Below are 16,738 nucleotides of genomic sequence, written 5' to 3'. Positions count from 1 at the left end.
TTTTATAATAAACGTAATTTATCGAAAATTTTATATAAAAAAGTAAATTTATCTAAAAATTTCTATAAAATAGAAAATTTATCGAAAATTTTCTATAAAAAGGGAATGTTCGATAAACATTTTGCATAGAAAAGGAATATTTATGGAAAACTTTCTTTAAAATATAAATTTTTCAACAGAGATATTAAACTTATCGCAATTTAGTAGAAAATTTATAATAATTTCATGTGTAAATCACGAATATTTTTAAAATACCGTTAAATTTTAAATAGCCTTTCCCTTTATGCGATTAATGAACTCACGTGGCAACCTTTCAATCAGAAAATACAACACTGTTCATTCATTCATTCGACATTTTAGTCCCGACATCTGATATGTATAACAGTTTAATTACAATTGGAACCGCTGTCGACAGACCACAAAAAATCAATGCAAAATGATGTTTTTTTAATTATAATTATTTTTTAAGAAATAAATAGAAATTATTAAAAAATTATTCATTTCTCATTTTGATTTATATTTATTTCATTCAATATCTTCGATTAATAATAAAACATGCCGAAAAATGTGCATTATATATAACAACCCTGTTTTTGCAAGATTTTTAGTAAGGTTCTATAAATCGACTTTCGAATAATCGAACAATCGACTTTTTGTCGAAAAAAGTCGAAGTCGACTATTTTGTTCCGAAAAAGTCGATATGAAAAAAGTCGAAAAGTCGACTTTGTAAATAAAAGTCGAAAAAAGTCGAAAAGTCAAAAAATCGGAAAGTCGAAAAAAGTCGAAAAGTCGAAAAAAATTGAAAAGTCGATAAGTCGAAAAAAGTCGAAGAAAGTCGAAAAAAGTCGAAAAAGTCGGAAAAAGTCGAAAAGAGTCGAAAATTTTAAAAAAGTGGAAAAGAGGTGAAAATTTTAAAAAAGTGGAAAAGAGGTCAAAAACTCTAAAATAGTCGGAAAAACTCGAAAAAAGTAAAAAATAGTCGAAATAAATCGAAAATAGTCAAAAAGTCGTAAAAAATCAAAAAGTCGGAAAAGGTCAAAAAGTCGGAAAAAGTCGAAAAGTCGAAAAAAGTCGAAAAGTCGAAAAAAGTCGAAAAGTCGGAAAAAGTCGAAAAGTCGACCATTTATAAAATACTAAAAGTCGAAAAGTCTAAAAGTCGACTTTTAAATAAATGAAAAAGGTCGAAAAGTCGAAAAATCGACTTTTCATAAAATGGAAAAAGTCGAAAGGTCGAAAAGTCGTCTTTTAACTAAATGCAAAAAGTCGAAAAGTCGACTTTTCGTTTTAACTATAGAACCCTAATTTTTAGCAAAATATTATGAATATATGGCAACGCTACAACATGAAAATGAGAGGATCGCCAGCGAACGCAATAAAAATAAAATAGAATCCAAAGTATATTAATAAAGTAGCGACACCTCTTGTTGTACAACAACATCTACAACAACCACATGTATTTTGTTTTTGGAATAATTTAAGATTGTGTCAAAATAAAATTTCCTTGAACAACAATGTGAACAAAACATAAATAAAAAATATTACTTTTAAGTTAAAAATATTAACAATTTAATTATATTATTATATATTATACAATTTATTACACTTTTAAACTACTTTAAAACCACTTTTAATTCACTTTTTCAACTTTTCACAAATTTTAACAAATAGCAAAACACAATTTAAAAATGGCGACGTAAACAATGTTAACAATTTTCAAAACAAACTTTGACAACTTGGTTCATTTATCTAGTTTAAAAAAAATAGTCAGCTGTTCAAGTGATGCTACTTTATTAATATACTTTGATAGAATCTATCTCAATCACAATATCGCCAACCACAAGACAATATTTTGCTCTCAATACAAAATGTATGAAAACTCATTGTCGATAGCGGTTGTAGTTCCAATTGTAATTAAGCTGTAATGTTCGTGACATACATGACGTGAAAATGTAAAAAAGTGACTGCTTTTGATGTAAATACGACAAAAATTAATAAAAATAAAACTATCAACCAGAAATAATACAAAATTCTTCTTGTTAACAAGAAAAGCAGATACCAAATAAAATTAAATGATGAGGCGGTAAGTGCTGGTTTTTTTTCCAATATTTCACAACAATTTTACTGACAATTGTTTGTTTTTAATTTCTTGTTGTGGACATAAACAATTGGCAGTGTTAAGAAAACAACAAATGAACAATTTGATTTGTTAAAAGCTGAAATGGCTTTGCATCCAGCGGCAGCCCGTGGTTATGGTGTGGGTGCCCAACGAGCGGTGGTAGATGCGGAATGGAAAGATATTGTGGATAAATTAAATGCTCTTGGTCCACCGGAACGTACTATGACGGAGTGGAAAAAGGTATGTAACTAAAAGGGGTGCGGAAGAGGCTTCTTTTAGATGTGATCATTTGTAAAAATAGTAAATTGTTGCAATATTGTAAATAGTCATTTGATGAAAATTGCTATAAACACGCCTAATGTGTTGAAGGTTTTGAAAATTTGTTTCGAGTATATTTAACTGTAATGCTAAATATTGGATTGTGTTTGACTATAGTCTAGTCTTTAGTCTAGTCTATGGCCTAATCTATTCTATAGTCTAGTCCATTGTCTAGTTCACAGCCTACTCTATAGTCTATTCTATAGTCTTACCTATAGTTTTGCCTATATTTTAGTCTGTAGTCTAGTGTTGGTTAGTCTATAACTTAGTCTATTGGTTAGTCTATAACTTAGACTATAGCATATTATATAGTTTAGTCTAGAGTCCATAGACTTATCTATAATTAAGTCTATTCTATAGTATATTCCATAGTCTAGCCCAGGGGTGCCCAAAATTCCTTATGGAAGAACAAATGAACATCAAGCTCACACGGATTTGCCACCCTTAGTCTAGTCTATAGTTTTGTCTATGGTGTAGTCTGTAGTCCAGTCTACATTTAAGTCTATAGTTTAGTATATAGTCAATAGTTTTGTCTATAATCTACTCCAGTGGATAGTCTAGTCTATAGTCTAGTCTATACTCTAGTCTATAGTCTAGTCTATAGTCTAGTCTATAGTCTAGTCTATACTCTAGTCTATAGTCTATTCTATTCTATAGTCTAGTCTATAGTCTAGTCTATACTCTAGTCTATAGTCTAGTTAATAGTCTATTCTATAGTCCAGTATAATCTATCGTCTAGTCTAATCTACAATCTAGTCTAGACTTGTCTATAGTCTAGTCTCTAGTCTAAACTAGTCTATAGTCTAGTCTATAGTCTAGTCTCTAGTCTAGTCTATAGTCTAGTCTCTAGTTTAGTCTATAGTCTATTCTCTGGTCTAGTATATAGCCTAGTGTAGTCTATAGTCTAGTCTATAATCTAGTCCATAGTCTAGTCTATAGTCCAGTCTATAGCCTAGCCTATAGTCTAGTTTATAGTCTAGTCTATAGTCTAGTCTATAATATAGTCTATAGTATGATCTGTAGTCTAGTCTATAGTATAGTCTTTAGTCTAGTCTATGTTCTAGTCTATAGTCTAGTCTATAGTCTAGTCAAAAGTCTAGTCTATAGTCTAGTCTATAGTCTAGTCTATAGTCTAGTCTATAGTCTAGTCTATAATCTAGTCTATAGTCTAGTCTATAGTCTAGTCTATAGTCTAGTCTATAGTCTAGTCTATAGTCTAGTCTATAGTCTAGTCTATAGTCTAGTCTATAGTCTAGTCTATAGTCTAGTCTATAGTCTAGTCTATACTCTAGTCTATAGTCTAGTCTATAATATAGTTTGTAGTCTAGTCTATACACTAGTCTATAGTTTAGTCGTTATTCTAGTCTATAGTTTAGTCTTTAGTCTTGTCTAGTTGAGTCTGTAGTAAAGACTATATATAGTCTACTCTATAGTTTAATCTATAGTCCAGTCTATAGTCTAGTCTATACTCTGGCTTAATGTCAAATCCGTAGTCCAGTCTATGGTCTAGTCTAGTTTTCAAAATATTCTTATACATTTTTTTTATTATATTTTTCCCTTTTGCACTTGATTCACCCCTTCTTTTTTATAATTTTTCTTCTATTCACAATAATGACTCACGATCACGCACACTTAGCAAATTCTAAATTTAATACTCTCTACAAGCCCGTACCCAAGTCACGCACATTTCACGTGATTGATGTGTTTGAAATATTGTTTTCACAACTTTGTTTTATCAAAGAAAAAGTTCTTTGTCACGACATTCGTTTTAGGTAGCAAAATACGTTGGGCCAATTCAAAGCCAGACATCAGATTGCGGTAGAAAAGTTATATAGTATAGAGTTTTAAAAAACTCGAATGATTTCATTGTTGTTGTTGTTTTTGAGAATTTGTAGAAGTAGTCACTTAAAAGGAACAATTTCAAATTCCTAAAGTTCATGTTATTAATCCGCATATCGAGTAGTTCCCTTAAATATCTGGGCTTTATGTAAAATTTGTTTAAACTTGTTTAGGCTTTTGAAAGCCTTTCAACCTAAATACTTACTGGCTTTTATCTCCTAAAGCAAAAAAGTGTTTTTCTTTTGAAAATAATTCCCAAAATTTTCTTTATGTGTATGGATATTTTTAGGTCTGGTCCGATGTCCGTTTGCGCATTAAAAAACAAAGTCTGAAAAAAGCCAAAAAGAATAAAACACATAAAAAAGAAAAACCCCATCCAGAAGAAGATCAGCTAATGGAAGCTTTAAATAGTTCAATCTCAATATATGGTACAAATATTAAAACCGAACTTAATGAACACAATCAGGAAGTCGCCGCCACACAAGACAATCATGAATCCTACGAACAGTTTGAAGCGGCTCAAGAACATAAAGTAATAGATAACAATATGTTTTATAAGATTTTAGATGCCACAACACCATATCAAAATGATATGGAACAAACCATTAGTACGGTACAACATCAATTGGAGACACAGGAGAAATTAATGACACAACTGTTGAAAGTTACCACAAATATGTCGGCATTAATGGCCAGACATTTAAAGGCGGTGGAAAAGAAAAATTCCCTAATGGAAAGACAATTGAAATTAAGTGAAAATCATAATGCGTTTTTAAGACGACAAGCGACGAGAAGAAAATTTAAATGATGAAATGTGATTTAGAGGAAAATATGTAGTATTATTTTTTGTAAAAATAGTCTTAGGTTTTGAATTATAAGAATGTATATAAAAAGATATGAAATGGATTATATTTGTGAATCTATAAAAAGTGTTTTTATTTTAAAAATGTTAAATGAAAAAGTGGATATTTTTAACTCAAAATCCTGGAAAATTCCCGAATATTTTCCAATTACTTTAGAAATTAACTAAAATTCTCAAATAAGTTCAAATTCTTTAATATTTCTTTGAAAGTCAACTCAAATTCTCGGAATATTCTCGAATATTTTCATAATACTTCAAAAGCTTTTGAAATACTTCTCAATATTTCCAATTACTTTAAATTAACTCAAATTCCCAAAATATAGCTGAAAATTATCCAATTACTTTAAGTTCCTGATATATTCACGAATATTTCTTGGAATATTCCGAAATCTTTTCAAATCATTTTAAAACTTAAGTCAAAGTCATTGAATATTTGTTTTCTTAAACTATCACAAAGTTTTTGAAATCTTTAAACATTTTACCTTTAAAAAATGTTTGTTTTTTACTTTAAAAGTTAACTCAAAATCCCGGAATATTCCCAATTATCTTTAAAATTAGTTTTTTAACACTTTCAATTACAATTAACTTTAACTCAAGTTCAGGGAATATTTTTATTACTTCAAGTTCCTGAAATATTCTCGAATATTTCTTTAAAAGTTTTTACAATATTGTAGGAATATTCCCGAATATTTTCATCAAGTTTCCTAATATTTATTTTTAAAATAAATCAAATTCGTCAAATATTCCCGATTAATTTTCAATCCAATAATGGATTATATTTGTAAAGCTATTAAAAGTGTTTTTATTTGTAAAATGTTAAATGAAAAAGTGGATATTTTTAACTCAAAATCCTGGAATATTCCCGAATATTTTCCAATTACTTTAGAAATTAACTAAAATTCTCGGAATTTTTTCGAATATTTTCAAATAAATTCAAATTCTTTAATATTTCTTTGAAAGTCAACTCAAATTCTCGGAATATTCTCGAATATTTTCATAATACTTCAAAAGCTTTTGAAATACTTCTCAATATTTCCAATTACTTTAAATTAACTCAAATTCCCAAAATATAGCTGAAAATTATCCAATTACTTTAAGTTCCTGATATATTCAGGAATATTTTTTGGAATATTCCGAAATCTTTTCAAATCATTTTAAAACTTAAGTCAAAGTCACTGAATATTTTTTTTATTAAACTATCACAAAGTTTGGAAATATTTCACATTTTACTTTAAAAAAATGTTTGTTTTTTAAATTAAAAGTTAACTCAAAATCCCAGAATATTCCCGATTATCAAATTTCTTTAAAATTACTTTTTTAACACTTTCAATTACATTAAATTTTAACTCAAATTCAGGGAATATTTTAATTCCTTTAAGTTCCCGAAATATTCTCGAATATTTCTTTAAAAGTTTTTACAATATTGTAGGAATATTCCCGAATATTTTCAAATTCAAGTTCCCTAATATTTCTTTTTAAAATAAGTCAAATTCGTCAAATATTCCCGATTAATTTTCAATCCAATAATGGATTATATTTGTAAAGCTATTAAAAGTGTTTTTATTTGTAAAATGTTAAATGAAAAAGTGGATATTTTTAACTCAAAATCCTGGAATATTCCCGAATATTTTCCAATTACTTTAGAAATTAACTAAAATTCTCGGAATTTTTTCGAATATTTTCAAATAAATTCAAATTCTTTAATATTTCTTTGAAAGTCAACTCAAATTCCCGGAATATTTGCGAATATTTTCATAATACTTCAAAAACTTTTGAAATACTTCCCAATATTTCCAATTACTTAAAATTAACTCAAATTCCCAAAATATAGCTGAAAATTATCCAATTACTTTAAGTTCCTGATATATTCTCGAATATTTCTTGGAATATTCCGAAATCTTTTCAAATCATTTTAAAACTTAAGTCAAAGTCATTGAATATTTGTTTTATTAAACTATCACAAAGTATTTGAAATCTTTAACATTTTACCTTTAAAAAATGTTTGTTTTTTTAATTAAAAGTTAACTCAAAATCCCAGAATATTCCCGATTATCAAATTTCTTTAAAATTACTTTTTTAACACTTTCAATTACATTAAATTTTAACTCAAATTCAGGGAATATTTTAATTCCTTCAAGTTCCCGAAATATTCTCGAATATTTCTTTAAAAGTTTTTACAATATTATAGGAATATTCCCGAATATTTTCAAATTCAAGTTCCCTAATATTTCTTTTTAAAATAAGTCAAATTCGTCAAATATTCCCGATTAATTTTCAATTACTTTAAAATATAACTCAAATTCTTGGAATATTCGCAAATATTTTAAAATTACTTTAAGTTCCCGGATTATTTTCTAATATTTCTTTATTCAAATTCTCGGTTTATCCTAAAATATTTTCAAATTACTTTTAAACATCGGAATATTGACGAGTAATTTTAAATTACTTTAAACTCAAATTCCCAAAATATTCCTGAATCTTTGAAAAATTCTTCAAGTTCCAGAATATTTCTTTTAGAAATAACTCAAATCATCGGAATATTCCCCAATATTTTACAATCACTTCAAAAGTAAACGCAAATTTAAGGATTATTCCCGATTTTATTTTTCAAATTACTTTAAGTTTCCGTAACACTCACGAATATTTACAAATTATTTCATGTTCCCGGAATATTCACGAATATTTTTTTGAAATACTTTAAAATTTAACTCAAACTCACGGAATATTCAAATTATTTAATATTCCCGGAATACTCACGAATATTTTTCAAATACTTCAAAATTTAATTGAAATTCGAGGAATATTCCCGAATATTATTGAAATCTATTTAATTTTACTTCTTTAAAAACAAAACTTATTTCTTGACTTAATTTCAGGTCTGGTCCGATTTACGTCTGCGCAGCATTAAACGTCTAAGCGATGAATTCACTCCTAAACCCAAAAAGTTAAATACAAATCGAAAAAGAATAAACTGCTCGAAACTTTAAATAGTGCTGAATCCATTTACGCTTCTTATGGCGATAACAATGAACACAATTCCTATCTATCACCCACCAACTATCACGATGAATCTCAAAATGAAGCTGATGAATCTTATGACAATCCCCTCGAAGCCGCTGAAGAAGATGAACTACATAATACAGAAAAACATTTTTTCAATTCATCACATGAAGTCAACAATTCCTACGACAATAACTCTCTGGAAGAGAAACCGAATGAGGTGTATCATCAAACTAATTCCAATAGTTATCACTCTGAACGTTTATCGCCACATGACGCTGTCCAGGTGCAGTTGAGTCAGGAGAAAATGAACTATTTGGGTCAGACCCTCAACAGCCTGGAGCAACAAATGAAAAATCAAAATAAAATTATGGAACATTTAACGAAAATTACCTCAAATTTGGCAGAGTTAATGGAACGACATGTTACGGGTTTGGAAAAACAAAATACCATAATGGAACGTCAACTGAAAGCAACGAAATGTCATAATTCGTTTTTAAGACGGCAAGAGGCTTCACGTAGAAAAATTCGTAGTAAATGTAGAATTATTAGAAGTGGTCAGAAATCTTAGCTAAAGGCCTAAGAGAGTTCGTCTAAAAAAAATATATAGAGGGTTAAGTGCTTTTTGTATGTAATGTTTTTAAAAATCTATTTTAATTATAAGTTTAATAATAAATGTTTAGGTTAATAAAAAAATGATGAGATTCCTTCCTATTCATTGATAAGAGCTTTATCTTTCAGAAATAGAGTTTTAAAGGTTTTATTTAAGATAACTTGATTGATAGCAGTGCAAATGGCTATAGGATGAATATAATATGGACTATAGGCAAGACTATGGTCTGATCTATAGACAAGACTATAGTCGGGTCTATAGATCAGTCCAGTCTGGACTATAGACAAGACTATAGTCTAGACTATAGACAAGACTATAGACAAGACTATAGTCTAGACTATAGACAAGACTATAGTCTGGACTATAGACAAGACTATAGTCTGGACTATAGACAATACTATAGTCTGGACTGTAGACAAGACTATAGTCTGGACTATAGATAAGACTATAGTCTGGACTATAGACGACACTATAGTCTGGACTATAGACAAGACTATAGTTTGGTCTATAGACAAGGCTATAGTCTGGACTATAGACAAGACTATAGTCTGGAATATAGACAAGACTATAGACAAGACTATAGACAAGACTATAGACAAGACTATAGTCTGGACTATAGACAACACTATAGTCTGGACTATAGACAAGTCTATAGTCTGGACTATAGACAAGACTATAGTCTGGACTATAGACAAGACTATAGCCTGGACTATAGACAAGACTATAGTCTGGACTATAGACAAGACTATAGTCTGGACTATAGACAAGACTATAGTCTAGACTATAGACAAGACTATAGTCTGGACTATAGACAAGACTATAGTCTGGACTATAGACAAGACTATAGTCTGGACTATAGACAAGACTATAGTCTGGACTATAGACAAGACTATAGTCTGGACTATAGACAAGACTATAGACTGGACTATAGACAAGACTATAGTCTGGACTATAGACAAGACTATAGTCTGGACTATAGACAAGACTATAGTCTGGACTATAGACAAGACTATAGTCTGGACTATAGACAAGACTATAGTCTGGACTATAGACAAGACTATAGTCTGGACTATAGACAAGACTATAGTCTGGACTATAGACAAGATTATAGTCTATACTATAGACAAAATTATAGTCTGTACTATAGACAAGACTATAGTCTGTACTATAGACAAGACTATAGTCTGGACTATAGACAAGACTATAGTCTGGACTATAGACAAGACTATAGTCTGGACTATAGACAAGACTATAGTCTGGACTATAGACAAGACTATAGTCTGGACTATAGACAAACTATAGTCTGGACTATAGACAAGACTATAGTCTGGACTATAGACAAGACTATAGTCTGGACTATAGACAAGACTATAGTCTGGACTATAGACAAGACTATAGTCTGGACTATAAACAAGACTATAGTCTGGACTATAGACAAGACTATAGTCTGGACTATAGACAAGACTATAGTCTGGACTATAGACAAGACTATAGTCTGGACTATAGACAGGACTATAGTCTGGACTATAGACAAGACTATAGTCTGGACTATAGACAAGACTATAGTCTGGACTATAGACAAGACTATAGTCTGGACTATAGACAAGACTATAGTCTGGACTATAGACAAGACTATAGTCTGGACTATAGACAAGACTATAGTCTGGACTATAGACAAGACTATAGTCTGGACTATAGACAAGACTATAGTCTGGACTATAGACAAGACTATAGTCTGGACTATAGACAAGACTATAGTCTGGACTGGAAGATTATAGATTGGACAATATATTGAAGATTATAGATTGGACAATACATAAGACTATAGTCTGGACTATATACAAGACTATAGACAAGACTATAGTCTGGACTATAGACAAGACTATAGACAAGACTATAGTCTGGACTATAGACAATACCATAGTCTGGACTATAGACAATACCATAGTCTGGACTATAGACAAGATTATAGTCTGGACTATAGACAAGATTATAGTCTGGACTATAGACAAGACTATAGTCTGTACTATAGACAAGACTATAGTCTGGACTATAAACAAGACTATAGTCTGGACTATAGACAAGACTATAGTCTGTACTATAGACAAGATTATAGTCTGTACTATAGACAAGACTATAGTCTGTACTATAGACAAGACTATAGTCTGGACTATAGACAAGACTATAGTCTGGACTATAGACAAGTCTACAGTCTGGACTATAGACAAGACTATAGTCTGGACTATAGACAAGACTATAGTCTGGACTATAGACAAGACTATAGTCTGGACTATAGACAAGACTATAGTCTGGACTATAGACAAGACTATAGTCTGGACTATAGACAAGACTATAGTCTGGACTATAGACAAGATTATAGTCTGGATTATAAAAAAGACTATAGTCTGGACTATAGACAAGACTATAGTCTGGACTATAGACAAGACTATAGTCTGGACTATAAAGAAGACTATAGCCTGAACTATAGAGAATACTATAGTCTGGACTTTAGACAAGACTATCGTCTAAACTATAGAAAATATTATAGATTGGACAATACACAAGACTATAATCTGGACTATATACAAGACTATAGTCTGGACTATATACAAGACTATAGTCTGGACTATATACAAGACTATAGTCAGATTGTAGTCTGGACTTTCGACAAGACTACAGTCTGGACTATAGACAAGACTATAGTCTGGACTATAGACAATACTATTGTCTCGACTATAGACAATACTATAGTCTGGACTATACTCAGACTGTAGTCTGGACTATGGACAAGACTATAGTCTGCACTTTTGACAAGATTATACTATAGGCTAGACTATAGACTATACTATAGTCTAGACTATAGACTATACTATAGTCTAGACTATAGACTATACTATAGTCTGGACTATAGACTATACTATAGTCTGGACTATAGACTATACTATAGTCTGAACTATAGACTATACTATAGTCTGGACTATAGACTATACTATAGTCTGGACTATAGACTCTACTATAGACTGTACTATAGTTTGGATTAGACAAGACAATAGTCTGGACTATAGGCATGACTATAGTATGGACTGTAGACATATAGTCTGAAAAACATACTACTCTATTGTCTGGACTAAAGTCAACACTACAAGTACAACGTTAAATTAACCTAAAATTACATTTTAGTTTAATTTTATTTACAAGAAAATATGTGTTAAATACTTATTGATAAATTTCATGTATATTTAAATGTTTATTACAAAACGCTATTTATTATTTCATTTATTAACAGATATCATTATCAAAATAGTTAACTTACCAGCTAAATTCAATAACTTGTATTTGAATGTAACAAATAATAATTACTTAAATCTTTAAATAACAAAAATTAATTTGTAAAAAAAAAGTTGTTAATCCTAAAACTATTAAACCGTAAACATAATACGGTTATGGTACACAATATCATCAGGAGAAGATAAACGAAAACTCTTATGAATTACCATTTGCTAAATTGGCAGATGTGTTAGGCGTTGTCTTTGAATTTGTCTTGGGCATTTTGTCACGTATCATATCGACAAAATTATTCATTACTAGAGTATGATGTTCTGTAGCGGAAGCTTGACGTCGCATGGCTTCGGTTTGTTTTTCCACCGCCAAAACTTGACGTTCCATTAAGCTTGCCATAGTGCTGGAAATTTGTGAAAGATGTTCCAAAAGCTTAGTTTGATGTTCCATTTGATTTTGTAGGGTATAAAGAGTTTGATCTAAGAGACGAGTATTTGCGGGTTGTAAAGGTGGCGGTATTGAATCATGTTGTTGATGATGTCGTTGTTGTTGTTGAACTGAGGGCTGTTGATGATGATGTTGCATTGGAGGCGGTTGAACTGCGGAACGTGTTAGTGTTTCTTCGTGAGGAGCTTCAGCATATGTATAAGAATCGTAAGGTGATTCATCAGGTATCAAAGTCTCATGTAATTCCGTATCTGACGGTTGAGAGGAATGTCTGTCGGGATATGAATACTCATCGGCATAATCATTGGAGTGTGTTGAATGCATTGATTGTGAATTTTCACCATATTCTTCCCATTCAGATCTTAGAAATTGCGCTACTTTACTGGAAGTTGCTGCTTTTTTCTGTTCAGCATTTGGAACTTGCTCCTGTTCTGCTTGCTCCTCGGCTACGTCTGTGGGAAAGAGTTGATTGTAGGGTGTGGGTTCTTTTTTAATGGATTTTGTAAATTTTGGTTTTGATTTGAAGCCACGTTTACTGTGAAAGCGCCGAAAGTCTGTCCAAACCTAGAAATTTTTTAAAATTTAATGGTTTTTTTGGAAATTCATTTAGTTTTTCTCTTGAAATACCTTTTTCCATTGGGGTATTGTACGATAGGGTGGTCCTAGAGCATTTAGTTTTTCTGTCAAATTGTTCCAATGTTTTATAGCATCCACTTTTTTACCAGAGCGATTTTGCAAAGAAAACCTGGACATTTCGTGTGTCAGCAGACTATACTGTTTGTCTGTGGTCCTTTTATAGCCTGAGTGTCGTATTCTGAAAGTTTGTAAAAGATGAATTGAGTGGTAAAAACCTTTTATTAGTGGAAGAAGTTATAAATTAACAGAAACTGGAGTATCAGGCATATTGAAACTGGCATTTTAAAGGAACTTTGCCTTTAGAGAAACAACGAATGATATCATTTATAAACCTTTGAAATAAGATCCCAAAGACTTGGGATAATTTTCAACTTTTCATCTAATCTTGCTGTCCTAATTTGGAAACTTCTGAAACCGGCTACATTAGTTTATAAGGTCCAAATTCAAAACCTATACCTGACAACTAGAGATGTGAAATTTTATTAAATTCGGTGCAAACGCTTAGAAATTAATAAACAATTAACAATTTTTAGTTAAACATTGCTGCGGATTTTATTAAAATCGCAACCAGTATTGACTTATCTTTAAATTAATAGCAAAACTTTAACTCTTGAATTAAAATTTGCTAAGGATTTTTGACTTTAGTACAAAATTAAGATATTTTGGTGTTATGACACTCTTGCCACAAAAGGAATGATATTTTTATTAAAAAAATTCCATTGAACAATACAAATTAATCGATAACACAACCAATAATTCTCACACAACCCTCCTATACTATCGAAATGACCACTTCGTCATGAAAAAAAAACAAAAAGTCGTCGCAATTTTATAAATTCACATTCAAATTACACAAAAAGAAAATACTAATAATGCCAACCACACGCCTGCAAATTCGCCATTTCTTAATTAACTTGTTTCTCTCGGCTAATTAAGTATTCTTGGCCACATCCATTCAAACGTTAATTTTTGCAAATTCCACTAGTTTCCAGCTTTTAAATTATCTTTTCGTTGCACAATTTAATACTCACACAAAATCAGTCATTTTTTTTGCAATATTTATCTAAATTAAATCGAAATCTTTTAATACTTTTATTCCGCAAAATTTTCCGAAAATCACTTTTCACTATTTTTATAGGTCTGCAACAGCAGCTGGCGAATACACATTCACTTTGTTTACATTTTGCTTTTCACACACAAAACCCAGTGCTGTAAAGTGTCGAATGTAAAAGTGCGATAAGATGCCAGATGGCTAGGTTGCAAGAACGCTTAAAAGTGAAGGGTTTTTTATGGAATTGGTGCATGCATGTTTGAGTATAGTTAGTTAGTTAGTTAGTTAGTTAGTAGTTAGTTAGTTAGTTAGTTAGTTAGTTAGTTAGTTAGTTAGTTAGTTAGTTAGTTAGTAGTTAGTTAGTTAGTTAGTTAGTTAGTAGTAGTTAGTTAGTTAGTTAGTTAGTTAGTTAGTTAGTTAGTAGTTAGTAGTTAGTTAGTTAGTTAGTTAGTTAGTAGTTAGTTAGTTAGTAGTTAGTTAGTTAGTTAGTTAGTAGTTAGTTAGTTAGTTAGTTAGTTAGTTAGTTAGTTAGTTAGTTAGTTAGTTAGTTAGTTAGTTAGTTAGTTAGTAGTTAGTTAGTTAGTAGTTAGTTAGTTAGTTAGTTAGTTAGTTAGTTAGTTAGTTAGTTAGTTAGTTAGTTAGTTAGTTAGTTAGTTAGTTAGTTAGTTAGTTAGTTAGTTAGTTAGTTAGTTAGTTAGTTAGTTAGTTAGTTAGTTAGTTAGTTAGTTAGTTAGTTAGTTAGTTAGTTAGTTAGTTAGTTAGTTAGTTAGTTAGTTAGTTAGTTAGTTAGTTAGTTAGTTAGTTAGTTAGTTAGTTAGTTAGTTAGTTAGTTAGTTAGTTAGTTAGTTAGTTAGTTAGTTAGTTAGTTAGTTAGTTAGTTAGTTAGTTAGTTAGTTAGTTAGTTAGTTAGTTAGTTAGTTAGTTAGTTAGTTAGTTAGTTAGTTAGTTAGTTAGTTAGTTAGTTAGTTAGTAGTTAGTTAGTTAGTTAGTTAGTTAGTTAGTTAGTTAGTTAGTTAGTTAGTTAGTTAGTTAGTTAGTTAGTTAGTTAGTTAGTTAGTTAGTTAGTTAGTTAGTTAGTTAGTTAGTTAGTTAGTTAGTTAGTTAGTTAGTTAGTTAGTTAGTTAGTTAGTTAGTTAGTAGTTAGTTAGTTAGTTAGTTAGTTAGTTAGTTAGTTAGTTAGTTAGTTAGTTAGTTAGTTAGTTAGTTAGTTAGTTAGTTAGTTAGTTAGTTAGTTAGTTAGTTAGTTAGTTAGTTAGTTAGTTAGTTAGTTAGTTAGTTAGTTAGTTAGTTAGTTAGTTAGTTAGTTAGTTAGTTAGTTAGTTAGTTAGTTAGTTAGTTAGTTAGTTAGTTAGTTAGTTAGTTAGTTAGTTAGTTAGTTAGTTAGTAGTTAGTTAGTTAGTTAGTTAGTTAGTTAGTAGTTAGTTAGTTAGTTAGTTAGTTAGTTAGTAGTTAGTTAGTTAGTTAGTTAGTTAGTTATTTAGTTAGTTACAACCAAATCCCTGTCCCCGTTTTGTAAATTTAATTATTTCAACATCTGGTTTTCCCTTAACAAATCTGGCATCCCTCAGTTAATCCATCATTAAAATGACAGTTTCCAACACTGTTTTCGGTTTTGCGTGAAACAAAACAAAAATGTAAACAAAGTGAATGTGTATTCACCGCTTTTCATGTCGAATAAAAAAATTCTGTGATTAGTGAAATTAGAGTCAATTATAACAAAGAGTATTAAAATTTTTATCTTGCTTTATAAAGATGAATCAAACAAAGTAAGTATTGGGTCAAATTATGAAAACTTTTGATTATATACTTTTTTAAGACAATTTCCTACATGTACCGTACATTGTGTGTCACTAATACCAGTTTAGGTTTTTGCTTTGCATTATCGCAAATGCCCATGTCCCGTGAAACATGGAATAACAACAATTGTTATAAGTGCATCGAAAGACATTAAAAAAAACTCTAAAAATAATAAACAAAGAGTAAAGCGGTTGCAATGACCATAGATATTCCGGACTTTTATTGATACTTGGTTTCCTGTTCCTGGAGTAACTTAAAATCTCCAACAAACAATGGAAATGTGATCATTTATACAATTAAAATATAAAAAAAACTTGTCGAAAAATTAAAGGATTCTTGATTTACACCTTGTAATTTATGATGAGCAACCGTCAAAGAAATAAGGAGAGTTGCAAACGTTGGCGAGAAAAGTTAAAGGAAGACGAAACAAAATTCCACAGTAATAGATTAAAGAACAATGAAAGAATGAGAATTCATAGGCAATTGTTGAAAGATATGGCTAAAGGAAACGACGATCTAATTGAAGAGAAAAGGCGTTATGATCGTCTACGTAAGAGACGTTATAGAGAGAAGCTTGCCAAAATGCGAATTGCAAAACAAGCAATGGATGATAGGTATAAACTGGTTGCATTTGATATGCAGTTCCGACTAGACTATTGTTAATAGGCTAGATTATAGACAGATTTTGATTATATTATAGACTACAGACTAGATTTAAAAAAATAGTCTGTACCGTAGCCTGATCTTGTCAATAGTATAGGCTGGACTACAGACTGCTTT

At 30.2% G+C, this 16,738-nt stretch overlaps 2 protein-coding genes across 2 annotated transcripts in view; one reads left to right on the top strand and one right to left on the bottom strand.

Moving 5' to 3' along the window:
- Positions 1-1,775: 1,775 nt before the first annotated feature.
- LOC119609132 (rac guanine nucleotide exchange factor JJ-like) overlaps positions 1,776-16,738 on the top strand; it is a 16,229-nt gene continuing 1,266 nt past the window's right edge. Inside the window, 6 exon segments of the mRNA XM_037963835.1 lie at positions 1,776-2,080; positions 2,173-2,356; positions 4,563-5,078; positions 8,012-8,079; positions 8,127-8,668; positions 16,314-16,572. Coding sequence (XP_037819763.1) covers positions 2,073-2,080; positions 2,173-2,356; positions 4,563-5,078; positions 8,012-8,079; positions 8,127-8,668; positions 16,314-16,572 — 1,577 coding nt within the window. The 5' untranslated portion in view covers positions 1,776-2,072.
- On the bottom strand, positions 11,949-14,318 carry LOC119609133. Its single transcript, XM_037963836.1, has 3 exons — positions 14,142-14,318; positions 13,102-13,288; positions 11,949-13,038 (listed from the first exon to the last, which is right to left on the bottom strand). Exons 1-3 carry the CDS (start codon positions 14,153-14,155, stop codon positions 12,232-12,234), a joined length of 1,008 nt encoding a protein of 335 aa, XP_037819764.1. The 5' UTR covers positions 14,156-14,318; the 3' UTR covers positions 11,949-12,231.

Source organism: Lucilia sericata, unplaced genomic scaffold, assembly GCF_015586225.1.
Source record: "Lucilia sericata isolate MDLA Ls3-8-SP2 unplaced genomic scaffold, ASM1558622v1 Contig000933F_arrow, whole genome shotgun sequence".
Classification (NCBI taxonomy): domain Eukaryota; kingdom Metazoa; phylum Arthropoda; class Insecta; order Diptera; family Calliphoridae; genus Lucilia; species Lucilia sericata.
The sequence above is the reverse complement of the archived record's forward strand: the minus strand, read 5'-3'. Positions and strand labels throughout refer to the sequence as shown.

Bases quoted from the DNA above. Each gene is read 5' to 3' on its own strand.
- LOC119609133 (XM_037963836.1), bottom strand. The intron at 13,039-13,101 runs GTATTTCAAGAG...AAAAATTTCTAG, and splicing joins CAATACCCCAATGGAAAAAG to GTTTGGACAGACTTTCGGCG.